General features: G+C 35.9%; 1 protein-coding gene across 7 annotated transcripts in view; it reads right to left on the bottom strand.

Moving 5' to 3' along the window:
- DMD (dystrophin) overlaps positions 1–15,007 on the bottom strand; it is a 931,439-nt gene that overhangs the window by 588,063 nt on the left and 328,369 nt on the right. For all 7 annotated transcript variants that reach the window (XR_014026476.1, XM_081327957.1, XM_081327955.1 and 4 more), the window contains 4 exons: positions 12,862–12,954; positions 11,663–11,740; positions 9,674–9,766; positions 6,734–6,906 (listed from right to left, as the gene is read on the bottom strand). Coding sequence is in view for 6 of the 7 variants with exons in the window: in XM_081327957.1 (XP_081184083.1) it covers positions 6,734–6,906; positions 9,674–9,766; positions 11,663–11,740; positions 12,862–12,954 (437 nt within the window). In the remaining variant the exon portion in view is untranslated. The remainder of the gene's footprint in view (positions 1–6,733; positions 6,907–9,673; positions 9,767–11,662; positions 11,741–12,861; positions 12,955–15,007) is intronic.

Below are 15,007 nucleotides of genomic sequence, written 5' to 3'. Positions count from 1 at the left end.
CTTCAAAGATATAAATGCTGATATACAGTGCGGGTAAAAATACAAATGAGTCAAATATAGCTGCCCAAGAAGTCTGATAAGGGCCCAACAATAAACCTCTCTATTCTCTAAGTAAATAGGCATCAATATGAAGTGAACATAACTTCAGTTGGACCAATTTTTATTAGCAACATAAAAGTAATGGTGCAAGTCTAGAGTCCAGGTAGCAATGTGCTAGCCCAGCTATGAGAATACAAAGGAATTACAGTAATTAAACAATGTGCCTAGCCTATATGTCAACACAAGGATTATGTATAATTTTATATAATAAGATGATTTTGGAAAGAGTAGTTCAATGCAACTGTCATTCATGGCAAGCATTTTTACAAATAGCACTTCACATAAACTAATCTGCACAATTATATGTTCCTTTGAGATCAACTGGCATTGTTTTCTTCAGAAAAATGGAGTGAATAATCTTATTGCTGCATCTTTTACAGAAACAGACTAAAACCTTACCCAATCAATCTTATCGGGATTAAGCTGAAACCAATTCTTTGTTTCCTATTCAAACTGTACATCTTCTAGGAAAAGAACTTCCATAGAATTGTTTGGAGAGCTTGGGATAGGAATGTACAATTGACCCCATTGTAAATATGTTTAATGGGAAAAGTACATCCCACAAAATAGTGCCTAAAACCAGACCTCTATCCTACTATTGATATTAACTGGAATCAATTTTGGAGAAAAGAAGAGAATCCATAAATGGGATCCATATGGTTTGTGAATATGTATATGTATATCCATATGGTTTGTGAATATGTATAAATTATGCTGTGTTAACAACCTGCATTACATTTTTTAAAATTTAGTATTATATCTGATATTTAAATTTTCATTCATTAGTGTGAAACTATACATTATAAAGTTGCCCTATAGAATGAGCTGAAAAGACATAAAATTCATAGCTGCAGCAGACTCTGTAAGAACACTGGATTCACTAAAACCTCACTTTCTTAAGCATGCTTCTTCAGAGAGCTTCGGTACTGTAGTTACTTTAAAAAAGGCTGCCAGTAAGTGGGACTTTATTCCAGATTAAAACAAAGAGTAAAATAATAGTGTAAAAGATTTATGATTAATGGTAAAAAGCTTAAGTATAACAACCTTAAAAAATTTAAAATGGATTAAGGGGGTAGTTAATTTGAAATATTAGGATTTTTATTAAAGTACTTTTAAAATGATTATATAAATGAAATACCTTCACGGGAATTCAGACTGCTTATAGTTGTGGAAAGATAATTGACAGACTTTGAAAAACAAAACAATAAATGAATCCAATAAATGAGACATTCCATGTGCCCATAGAATTACAGAGTGTCTGAAGAGATCAAATTTTAAGGACTTAAGGTGAAAAGGGGAAAAAAAAAGAATTATCACTTTCATTTCTACTTTAGTACCCGATTAAATGGCAATTATTAGAAAGATAGAACAACCTACAGAAATGAAAGAAAAGACTATCACATTTGAGACATTTCAATAGATGTGTCAAGAACTGGAAAATAAGATTATAACTACAATAACAGCATCAATAACTGTCTATGTCAGACATGTCAAACACAAGGCCCGGGGGCCAGATCCGGCCTGCAAAGTGGTTTCATGTGGCCCACGAAGCCATCCTGGAAACAGTGAGGGAACAGCCCCCACTGCCTTGGCCCTGGCCCAGAGACCCTCCTTCTGCCAGAGACCCTCAGATCTGTCCCACTCCTGCACAGGCCATCATAGGCACCCTTGATGCGAACGATGTAGAGCTGGCCATGCCCACCCAGTAGGCCATATGCAATCTAGCCACGCCCACCCAGTAGGCCATGCCCACCCAGGCCATGCCCACCCGGCCCCCTGAGGGCAACTGCAATGCTGATGCGGCCCTCAATGAAATTGAGTTTGACACCCCTGGTCTATGTGAATGCATCCTTTAAAAGAGATCTGAAGGAAAAGCTAAAAGTAGAGATGAAAAATAATCTTGAAAAATTTACAGGACAACTCTGTGCTGAGGTAATTCAGTGAAGTCAAAGTAGATATTTTGAAAAATAAAACATAAATTTTGGAAAACAAAATAATAAAGATAAATAAACAGAAAATATACATATTAAGTCAACAAACTGATGAAAGTGATATGGATAATAAGACTATTACTGGATTTACAAGAGAAAGAAGGCTATACAGGACAACCTGGTGAAAATAGTAAGGAGAGGATTTTTGAAGCCTCAAAAGAAAAGAAAAAAAAAGATGGGCAAAAGAGATATGGCTAGAGACCAAGTCCTAGAATAATCTTCCTTCCAACTCTGTTTTATTGTTACAAATTTCAATGTCAAGCTGTAAATCCTAGGCCTGCTAAAGGTCTGAAGAATTTCATCCAAAGGAAGAAAATATATATCAAGTTTTATGATATTACTTGAATGGACTAACGATAAAGATTGATAAAAGTAAAAGGAAGGAATATAAAGTTATTTCATTTGATCAATGTTAAAATACAGTACATATGTTCTGTCTGGTAACCCTTAATGGATTTTTGCGGACCACAGGACTGAAATGACTATGAGTTTATTTATAGATAAGAGATAGAATATTGGAAGAAGAGATCATTTGTTGTATTTTAAGAGAAGATGATAAGTTACTAAAATTGTTTATGCTTGTGATGAAGGTGGAAGGTAACCTTTCAATACATTTCATTTGTCCATCTTTACTATATTCTGATTTTTTAATTTATTTTCTATTTTTTTCTTTTTCCCTTTCTTTTCTGTACCTTTTACTCCTTTTTATTCTATGTTTTCAGTTTGCATTAGTTTTTATTGTTGTAATTAGAATATTTCATAAAATTTCTATATAAAAATAAATGATTCTTTTTTAATCCAGTGGGATTTATCAATAGAACTTTGGAGAATAATGTTAAAAGATCTGATAAATGTGCTTTCATTATCAGGCAGCAGTAAAGAAACATGTGAATTAATTAGGCTAATTGCAATGTGTTTTCTAGTCAAAATGTATCTCAAGTAATATTTGTCTATCATAATAAAAAATGAATGAGATAGTGTCTCTCTAGCACATAATCTAATCTAACTTATTCCAAGTATGCTGACATGTTTAAATGTGAATAGTTTAGCATTTGAAACTCAGCATCCCTTAGGGTACCCCATAGGGTAGTTTCTTGTAGGAGAAGCAAGATCTCTGCTTTAAATTTAGCTTCTGAAAAATAACTGCCCTGTTATTATTATTTCTGAGTTGAACAAAGGATAGAATCTCACTGAATTGATTAAAACAGGAGTGTCAAACTCGATTTCATTGAGGGCTGCATCAGGGTTGTGGTTGACCTTGGGGTGTGTGTGGCCAGGGTGAGCATAATGGGAGTGGGCATGGCCAGGATGGGTATGACCAGCTCAATGTCACTCATGTCTGGGGGTGCCTGTGGCAGCCCAGATGGGCTGGGGGGATTCATTTTCTCTAGCCGAGGAAGGCGAGACCAGGGCAAGCTATACCCTTGTCCACCAGAGGAGCCTTGCTGTCCCTCTTAAGCCATGCAGAGGACCCTCAGTGATGCAGGCTGCCAGAGCCCTGGGCACTGGAGGGCAATTGCCCAGTCCAGCCTTTCCCAAGGAGGCACCTGGCTGCGCTTACCTCTTCCTCAAGGCTGCTGCTGATTGGCTTGCTCTCCTTGGTCAAATTGCTCATGGTGTGTGCGGGAGGGCAAAATGTGTGGGTCAGAGGGAGACCCACTCCTTCTCCCTGAAAGAAGACCCAGCTTTGTAACCAAAGCATCCTAAGTGATAGGATGGGAAACCACCAGGAAAGATCAGGAGGAGGGGACAAGGGAATGGTGAAAGGGCACCAGGGCTGCTCGTGGCAATGTGCTAAGGCAGGACGTCCCTCAGATCCTTCCTCCCTCTCATTATAATCTATCTTCCTTCCTTCCTTCCTTCCTTCCTTCCTTCCTTCCTTCCTTCCTTCCTTCCTTCCTTCCTTCCTTCCTTCCTTCCTTTTCTTCTTTTTCTTTCCCTCTTCATTCTCCTTTCCTTTTTCCTTCCCTCTTTCCTTCTTTTTGTTTGTTTTTCCTCTTTCCCTTTCTCCTTCCCTGTCCCTTCTTGGATGTTCAAATGCAAAAGGGGAAACATTTTTCGATGCCTCCTTGCCTTGTGATCAAATGCCACTTTTGCTAGTGGTCTGTGGCCACTTAAAAGACTGAGAACAAACCAGGCTCAGTTTATCCCATGCTTGCATTTAGTCCACAGACAACAGTACAGCACAACTATCAAAATGGTGGCTGTGATAGTTGATCAGAGCTCCTCTGTTTTTTATGTGCAACAGCTTTAGCATTTAGGAACAGAGTTAAGTTAGTTGCTTTTCTATTAATACATAATCCTTAAAAGAGCTCTCCTGTAGGGACCCTGCCATGGTCTAATTCAGACTGGAAATATAGTAAAGGAAAATATTTTCCCCATTCTGCTTTGTCCAGTTTTCCCCGCTGGAAATGGCTGTTTGCAACACACAAGGAGGGGATACTTCCCCAAGAGTTCACAATTCAAGAATACCAATGTTAACTTGGATTGCCAACAAAGTCCTGTCTGTGACAAAAGAGAACACAAAATTGCTTTCTCCTTGAAGCCCAAGTTTCAATGGATCCAGGATTGAAGCAGAATGGTGTGAACTGGGCCATCTCCAACAAAGTTGTCTCTCCTTCCTTCCTTCCTTCCTTCCTTCCTTCCTTCCTTCCTTCCTTCCTTCCTTCCTTCCTTCCTTCCTTCCTTCCTTCCTTCCTTCTTCCCTCCCTCCCTCCCTCTCTCCTTTTTTGCCTCCCTCCCTCCCCTCCTCCCTTCCCTCCACCCAACCTCCCTCCCTCCCTCCCTTCCTTCATTCCTCCCTCCCTCCCTCCTTTCTCATCTCTTTCCTTCCTCCATGCTCAGGAAGCGGTGATGGGAGGAGGAGAGATTGCCAATTCTGCCACCAGCTGGTGCTGTCCCACATGGGTGGGGCCAGTCCCAGTGAAAGGGAAGCCTTCTGGCTGTGAAGCTAGGTCAGAGAGTGGGCCATGGAGGTGCTGGTGGGAGGGGGTGGCACTGATCTACAACATGGTTGTTTCCATCAAAGCCAGAATGCACTCAGCCTTAGATCCACGGGGCAGCCCTGGAACCAGCGAGGAGCTGCCCTGCCGCCTCTGCCCTGCCCCCTGGGTGTGTGCAGAGGAGACAACGAGCTCTGGTGTCCTGGGTGAAATCAGCCTGCAGGGCAAGACAGCCAGCAGGGATGCCAGACTTGGCCTGCTTGCCTCCTCTTGCACACATGACCAGGGGGCGGGGCAGGGGCACCCGTTGCTGGTTCCATGGCTGCACCATGGATCTAAGGCTGAGCATGTTCTGGCTTTGATGGTTGGCACTAGGTTGTAGATCAGTGGCTGGTTGGCCTGGGCTGGACTGAGATGCCAAATGCTGGTCCTTCACTGGTGCCATCTGGCAGGTGCCCAAGCCAGATGGAACCAGACGGAACCACATGGTGGGCCAGATCTGGCCTGCGGGCCTTGTGTTTCACATTTCTGGATTAAAAGATACTTTTCAATTCAAAATTATATAATATTCACTAATATGCTCAAAAGTAAAATTTAGTTATACTTCTGTGAATGTTTTATGTTGGTTGGCTAAGTCTTATGTATGTAATATTTACAAATTGATTTACCAAATTTTGACTGAGAAAATAAAAATTCCTAGAAATTATTATTAAAAGGAAAGCATATTCTAATGAGACCTTTATACATATGATTCAGAAATATAATTATTTACTTATTAATAATTTCTAAGATTGGCATATAATTATCTACTTGTTATGAACTGGCAATTATTCCAAATGTAAAAATAACAACCTGATATTGATGTCTGGAACTACTTATCAGCTTTTTAGTGTTGAGTGACTCAGAGACAGTGGCTCATTCAAAAATCATCTGTTGAAATCTTGGGTTAATGTTACATGTGAATTCAGCTGATTTACAAAACATGGCCTGTAGGACTATAGAGATGGGTACATACTATTATATTATTTCTAATTACTTGATTAATATTCTAGGGCAAGTCCAAACAAACCTCATTATTGCTTAATATGTTATATGAGTCCTTACTATGTTATATGAATCAAATTTTATCTCCAAACGCCTGGAGTAAATCAAGCAGATTTTGATTGGCTGTTAATCTTGCAAGTGTATTACACTGCATGAATGGAGGCATATATCCTAATATCTTATCACATTTATGTAGCTTTCTACATCAGAACACTTACAACTAGTGCTGAAGGTGTTTGTGGAGAAATGTTCTCCTTTGAAAGTTTTTATGCATGTATTCGGATCCTAAAACTGAATCAGCTGCACATAGATTGTTCAATTGTCCTACATATCCTTCTTAAAGATCAAAGCTAATTCACTAACTATAATCCACACAGGTAAACCTCAATAGGGACTGCATTTTGTATTAAATGATCAGAATTCGGGTTCCAGCAAAGTAAATCAATTCGGTTGTACAGGAACTGCTGTCAAAAAAAAAAAAAATCAAGCTTTTCTTAGTTTCTGTTAGGAACATGGAGTTTTTGCTGGATGCTTTGTATTTTAACAGTATATACTCACCACATGCACACCACAAAAAGAGACAAAAGAGACAGGCAGAGACAGACAGCCATAAGGAAAATTGCATATTTACTAGTAAATGTATAATACTTTCCCTACCTGTGACTGTGTATGAGCGCATTGAAAGCCAAACCATCAGACCAGCTATTGGTGAAATTAAAAACATTGACCTGTGGATAGTTCTGAGTTGATTGACGAACCCAGCTTAACAAGATCTTTTCACTGTTTGTTTGTTGCAGGCCAGCCATGATGCTTTTCATAACATTTTTTACCTAGGTTACAACACAGAATGTCAACATTAGCTATGTTTGTTTATGAAGTCAACCCACTTCCCTTCTGTAAACCCAGCTTTTTCAACTTCCTTTTAGCGGGAGGTGGGGTGGGTTTGTTTCAGCTCAATTATCCATAGGGCCTAATGCTCTCAACTGAGAATCTGCCAAACTGAAATAAAGTAAATTATTTCTACACATTTTAGTGCAGTAAAACTGTAACTTGAAGAAATGGATTTAGTAAGGGGTAAACCTGGACTAATTTTATCTTCAACAATAACAAATATGTCCCTTTCAAAAAAATGTATTCAACAGTTCAAGCTTTGAGTGCTCTAGAAAGTGTTGCTGGGGATAAACTGTGGATCAATATCACCTCCCTCGCTCAAGATCAACCAAATAATCATGAAGATTTATTTTTTTATTTGTAGAACATAAAGGCTGTATTTAATATATCAAGGAACATAATGCTATAGCATGAAAGTAATCCTACACATATTCTTACATCTAGGGCTATTCATATGATGGAGAATTAGAAAGAGACAGAAGGGAAACATCAAGATTTGTTTCTAGAGAAGCAGCCATATTAATATTGTTTCTCTTAAAACTATCACATTGGTTAGAATATAAAATACTCTTATCATGTGAAGGCGGTATAGTCTTAAGAAGTGAAAAAAATATTTTTATTTTCATGGGACTTTTGATTGTTTTAGCAGTGATATAAGCAGTGTATTTTTTTAAAAAAAAACAAACTTCTCCTTTGATTGATTTGATGGGAGCCAGAGTCCTGATGCAAGTGGTAATAGAAAAGTGAAATAGGGAGAATCATGACAATGCATTTTAATTAAAATTACTTGTTCCCACACATTTGATTATTTACCATATATTTAATGATTTATGAGGTACATAGAAATGGCAATTTGGTAATAACCTCTAGAGAATTTGTCTGAATTTTCCTGGTCTTTGGTTTACTGCATTTTTTGCACCTTACATTGCAGTAATTCTCAAGCTGGACTTAATTAAAAAAACATATTCCATGTTTGTATATTCCTTAAAACAGGGGTCCCCAAACTGTGGGCCAGTGCTGCCCTGAGTGTTGCACAGGTGCTAGCTATGCCATGAGTGTCATGTGGGTGGTAGTCCCACCCTGAGCATCACAAGGGCATTGGCCCACCCCAAGCATTGCATGGCGCTAGGTCCACTCCCAGCTTCAGATGGATACTTGTGCTGCCTCCAGCTTTGCATGGGTGCTAGTCCCACCCCCAGCATCTTGCAGGCACTAGCCCTGCTTCAGAGTTGCCTGGGTGCTAACCCAACTACCAGCATCACATGAGCACTAGCCTCACCCGGAGTGTCATGCAAGTGCTAGGCCCGCCCTCAGCATTGTTCATGCACTCATGCCGCCCTCAGCATCATGTGCACACTTGCGCCACCCCTTTTGCATCACACATTCACACAGGGCCCCATGCCTGCCCCTTCCTTTCCCTCCGGGCCACCAACCTAGAAAGGTTGGGGACCTCTGCCTTAATAGAGCTCAAATTCTGCTACAAGTCTATATTCAACAGTTACTTTGCTGTCCTTTAATTATTAACCATATATCATACAGTTCTTCCAAAAATTATATTCCAACCAATCTAAGGGTCAATTTATGATTTCTATCCATAATATTTATATTGTAATGTGCTGGTTCTCAACCTGTACTTTGTATGGTGCCACAAGATTCAGTACTCCATGAAGCTTCTGGGAAAAGTCATATTAGGCATGTGGTGACCTGTCTCTCTCCATATCTGGTGAAGTAAGTGATGTATTGATATCATATCTCAACCCTGGCAAAACTGAGTGGCTATGGGTTTTAGGGTGACTAGTTTCTGAGAATTTACCATCTTTAGTTCTGAATGAGGTGGCACTGCTACAGATAGATCCTGTGCTCAGTTTGATGGTCCTTTTGAAGTCACAACTGCTCTCACAAAAGAGCAAGCAGTATTTATGGCTACGAGGGCTTTTGAGCAATTTCAGGTTGTGCACCAGGAAACCATTTCTGGTATGGAGGCTCTACATTAGCCATTCATGCCTTAAACACCTGGATGGATTACTGTACTGTGCTCTGCAAGAGTTTGCCCTTGAAGTGTATTTAGAACCTTCAACTGATACAAAATGAGGCAGTGCAGACTGATACAGCAATCTAAATCAGCATATGTTACACCAAAGGTCTGCGAGTTGCATTTCTGATTAGTTTGCTTCTGGGTTCAATGTAAGGTGCTAGTAATGAACTATGAAGCCCTATAAATATTGGGCTGGGCTACTTGATGTATTTCTCTCCATTTATATCTACACATCCCATCACATCTGGCAGAAAGGATATATTGTGGGTCACATCCACAATGTCATCTAAAAGGATGGAGGATAAGAGTCTTTTCTTTGGAACATCATTATTCTGAGGTTAGATTGGGCCCAGAAGACCCTGAAGACATGATTTTGCCATCTGGCCTGGGGGAATCTATTGATGTAGACACACCAAAGTGGTTATACTGTTAGGAAAATGAATGGTGCTCTCCCACAAATTATGTTTTTATGTTTTTGTTTTAATATTTTAATGAAGTTGGGGGGGATTGTGGGAACTTTTTTATTTTTTAACTTTGTAAATAACCCAGAGTCATGGAAATAAAATGGGCAGTTACAAAAATTTAACAATAATACAAATAAAGAGCTACATTAGTGTCCTTTGTTTATTAATCAGACATCCTACAGCTCTTCCAAAACAATCATTTGATACCTGCCAGTGGAGAATTATACTCCAGACCAATCCAAGGGTCAATTTATGATTTCCATCCACAATATCTATACTGCCAATATTTACCAGATCTACCTGTTAGAAAAAGACAAAAAATAAAATAAAAGATAGAAATTAAGCAACGTAAATGTTTTTATTTGCAAAGTAAAATAAAGCAAAATAAATGGGTTTATATTTCCAGGAGAATGGAAAAATATATTATTGCTGAATTAATATAATCAGACTTCTAAAGTCATCATATTTTTTAAATGTATCCATTCAGGGTAATATGTGTGTTTGCATATTTATCTACCATTTAGCTTGTAGAGATATATAAATATCTAACAAATATTTGACAATTTGTTGACAGAATGTGAACAGTTGAAGTCATTAGAGGAAAATGAAATTGGCAAGGATGTAATATTTTACTACAAAATAAACATAAACGATTAAATGACTTTTAATAAAATGTTTTGGCAGCACAGAGAAAGAGGGCTTGCTGAAACAACTATATTTATAGCTCCTTTCATAATATGCATTTTTTAAAATTATCCCATAATTATAATTCTGAAAATATAGGAAAGAAATGGAATAATAAAAGCAGAAATAATACATAAGCATTCCATTAATTACTGGTTAATATAAAGTATTGTTATATCATCTCCATTGTAAAGTTTTTATAGATATTATTTTGCATGTTCTCAATCCAGAAAAATTGACCATATCTTTATTTGAATCTATGATCCATCATATTTATTTGTCCTAGTAGTAGGATTCTATGAGTTGATATATTTCTACACATGTCAACTCATAAAATTTCCAGATTCTCCTTCATTAGATTCTTCCATCTAATTTTGACACTATTAACTTTAAGATTGAAACAACATGCATACAATTTTGCCCCAAACGTTTCCTGAATAAGACTATGTCTCCATATTTCTTTACCTTATTGTGTATACTTGGATGATATTTTTGCCAAATACTTCATTTGCTCATCTATACTAATTATTCTAACCAGATTATTTTCTTATTTGATCTCTGTGTATTACCTAACCTATAATTAACACTTCCATTGATGTTCTTGCCTGTCTTACCCATCAATCAGAAACTCACATTTCTCCATTAGAGACAAATTATTTATCCATCTAAGGAGTCATTTACTACATGTATCACACAAACATTTTCCTGAGCCTTTCTATTAATGCATTGCTCCTCCAATTCTAGAAGTCAACACAAAACTGACAAGCTGATACCTTCACATTGTAGTCATTTTATGCATCGCCAGTTATATAGCAAACTAAGGAAGTATTTGTTACCAGAATGAAGTATTTCTGTGATGCTGATGTGAAGAGGAACATAGGTCTCAAGAATAAACAATATTATCAGGTTTGATTTTTATTCAAGTTCTTTACTTTTTCAAATTTTACAATATCATTGTAGATTTTTCAGATTCCACTTTTTTACAAGAATAAAGTTCAATATGAAAGTCTCATATGTCTATACTCTCCTCTTTGTGAATAACAGGTTCCCCACCCTACCGTAACAGAGATATTTGAAACACAATGTTCAGATAGTTAAAATTAGAAATTGGCCCTTTAACTCTCCAAGCTGCTTTCTGACATAATTTCACAATGTCTAAAGTTTCAATATATAATTAAATATGAAAGATTAAAAAGTAATTCTTTTATGGAATGTATAGCAAGACAGAAACATATATATATATATATATATATATATATATATATATATATATATATATATATATATATATATATATATATATATATATATATATATATATATATATATATATATATACACATATATTTATAAATATAAATTGAATAAACAGTTTTTAAGACCATTTCCTGAACATATTGCAGTTTCATGTGATTACACTGAATCTTATCCACTGTGAAATGTATTTCAGAAACAGCCTTGTGTTTTTTAAAACTCTCTGTGTACTATGGATTCATGCAAATTATTACTTACATTATTTTTCTGCAAGATTTGTAGTGCTTTATTGACATTGTTCAAGGCATGAACTCTAGTGGAGCCCTTTTCTTTCCCCTATAAATATAAATAGTTATTTCCAATTATTTTTGTTTAAAAAATCATTCATGTACTTAATATGTTTATGACAGAAAGCTTACACAATCTTTGTAAGAACCAACAAGAGATTAAAGAACATAAATTCTTATTTTAATAATATATTTTCACTATTGCATTTATTGGTGACTATATTGAATCAGGGGAGTGGTAAACTGAAATCAGTTTCGTTCATTCCATTGTAAGTTTGAATTATACTAACAGTTTTGTCAGTTCCTTACATAAAAATGATTGAGTGACATTGGAAAAAAAATAGAGAAAAACTATATTTCTGGTTTTACACTTACGCAAACCACGATTAGATACAGAGAATTGTCTACATTATGCTAATAAAATATGATTGCATATTTGTTTTAGGAAAACCTACAAACCTACTGTAGTTTTCAAACATTTGTTCATCTTAATTATATTTAATTTTTATAAATATTTTTAATCTATGAAAAATCCTTCCTAGTATTTTATGCATTTTGTTGAATGTAAGACAATCTTCATATTCTGAATCAGACCAAAATAAAGAAATGTAACAGTTAACAATCATGAAAATAACTGTTCTCCCTTATTTTTGAATATGCATATGTTTAGCTATAATAATAGAGTCTCCCAGAGGCAGTTGAAATCAGTTTGAACTTTGAAATGGGAATATTTTATAAATTTCATCATCCAATTCTATATACTGAATACACGGATAGTGTATTTTTTATCTAAAAATCAGAAATAATGTATATAATATAAATCTTTTATAAATATTTTTAGACATATTTACATTGCTATCTCCATGTTTTTGTTCACTATACAATGAAATACATTAATAAAAGGACAGTAATAGAAAATGCTGTCACTGCAAGTTTCCATGAAGGGAGGACAATATGTGAAAACTTTGGGGGCATTTGCTAGGAAAAGAAAAAGAATATCATAATTTTAAACATCAGCATCTTACACGAATTGCAATATATTCTTTATATGTTTTTAAAATATTATAAAATATTTACAGGTACAAGATCCACAAATGCTAATTTTACAATGAATTTTATGTGAAGAAGAATTGCAAAGTTATTTGAGGTAGTAGATAGATATATACATACAAGTTTTTGGCGTGTAAGACCTTCCAGGAGCTCCAAAAGCTTTCGACCATCTTGCAAATCTCTGAAGAGATCTTCAATTGGATGAATACCAAACTAAAATGAGAGGAAGTTTATTAGACTGTATGTTAAACTGTTAAGAAAATATTATGTCAGTTGCTCATACAGAAACAAGTTTTCTATAAGAAGTTTTCACTTTTAGCAACAAAATATCTTATTTTGTTGCTAAATTTATGACAAACATCAGGCATAAGATTCTCTCACAAACTAGGTAGATTAGGACAAAAGAACAAACTGTACATTTCTCATGTTACTGTTCTATAATCTGCAATACTGCCTGTTTCATTTATGTTGCAGTTTCAAACTCATGAATTTAAAAAATATTTCACAAATGAATACTACCTAGTTTTCTATTCCCATATAGTCAGATAATCTTTCCTTCAGCAATATATTTGTTACATCGCTTCTGACATACTTACCCAGGAATTTAAAAAAAATGAATATATTCTTATCATTGCTGATACCAGAATGGAGTATGACAAATTTCCATCTATGGCAGCATCTCTTATCAATGATCTCTTATCCTATTATTCATGAATCTATTGTACAAGTAATTCTTTAAGGACAAGTCAGTTTTGGTGGTGTAAAACAGGAGTCCCCAACACCCAGTCCATGGACCGGCACCGGGCCAGCAACCACGCCACACAAACAAGTGAAGCCCCATCCGCTGGATGCAGGCAGCACATGAAACCACGCCCCCTCTGGTCAGTGGAAAAATCTTTCTGTACAGAACTGGTCCCTGGTGTCCAAAAGGTTGGGGGCCTCTGATGTAAAAGACATCAGGGTTTCTCTCACAAAAGTCTGACATAGAAGCAAGACTCATAAAATTAAAAAAAAATCCTGCTATGGTAGCAAAGCCAAACAATGAGAACACAGAGGTGTTTTGAAAGAAAACTTTCCAGGAGTAAGTTGTCTTGTTATGGATAAGGCAAGTATTTCTGGTTGAGATCTATAGACTAGACCATGAAAGCCTTCACTTAAACAGCATCCTCCTGAAATATTTCATACCATGGTTCAAGTGATAGCTGCTTATACCTTACATTAGTATTTTTCCTTAAAAATACACCTTCTGATTTAATTTGATAACATATCAATCATCATAGAGGAGGTTAATATTATAGAGAAAATAAGTATTTTCACCAGAACATTTAATTACAATGTGTTACAAGTCAGTCTTAAAAAATATATATGCTGAGCTTAATACACAGCCTTAATGATCACCTATATACCAGAAAAACTTTCCAATTCTGCCAGCATTCATTATATTAGCAAGCCTGCTATTTGTCTGGTGGTGAGGTAATTAAGTCACCTTTCAGAAACAGATTGAATATCTTCTGCAGATCAACAATCAATAAATCTTTAATAGAAAAGGTTCAGAAGAGACGAGAAATATGCTGCATTTTCAAGATTATTGGAAAGTATGCATTCACATATGAGAAGTTTTAGGAGAAACAAATTAATAAATGCAATGTTATTTTATAAGCATGCACAGAATCCAACGATGCCTTTATCACAATAGCTAATAATATGTGAATTTTTTTCACTATAACTTTTGTAATATAAATATTAAGTACAACTGAGCATTAAAATATTTGATTTACATGTTAGATATGATAGACAGATAGAGATATGTTATAATGTATATAAATAAAACATTAAAGCAGGGCACTTTAAAATTCATGGTAACTTTTCCTGTGCTTTAGGCAAACCAATTGTATGGGTGCATCAGGAACCTCTCCACATGATGCATTCTTCAATGTTTTACTGAACCTGGTAATAATAAAGTGATCTACTAATGGAAAGTGGATCCCATTAAAATTGAGCAACCTTTAGGATACATAAATTATTTATTTCATTATTGTTTATTACTATTACTATGTCAATGTCTATGGAAATTCTCAGTAATCCAGGTCATAGTTATCCCAAATATGCTTTTTCACGAGGCAACTGGACTTTCTTGTTTTTCTTTGAAGACATTTCACTTCTCATCCAAGAAGTTTCTTCAGCTGAAGAAGCTTCTTGGATGTGAAGCAAAATGCTTCAAAGAAAAACAAGGAAGTCCACTTGCCTAATGAAAAAGCATCTTTCG

Source organism: Vipera berus (genome assembly GCF_964194415.1).
Source record: "Vipera berus genome assembly, chromosome: 4".
NCBI lineage: Eukaryota > Metazoa > Chordata > Lepidosauria > Squamata > Viperidae > Vipera > Vipera berus.
The sequence above is the reverse complement of the archived record's forward strand: the minus strand, read 5'-3'. Positions and strand labels throughout refer to the sequence as shown.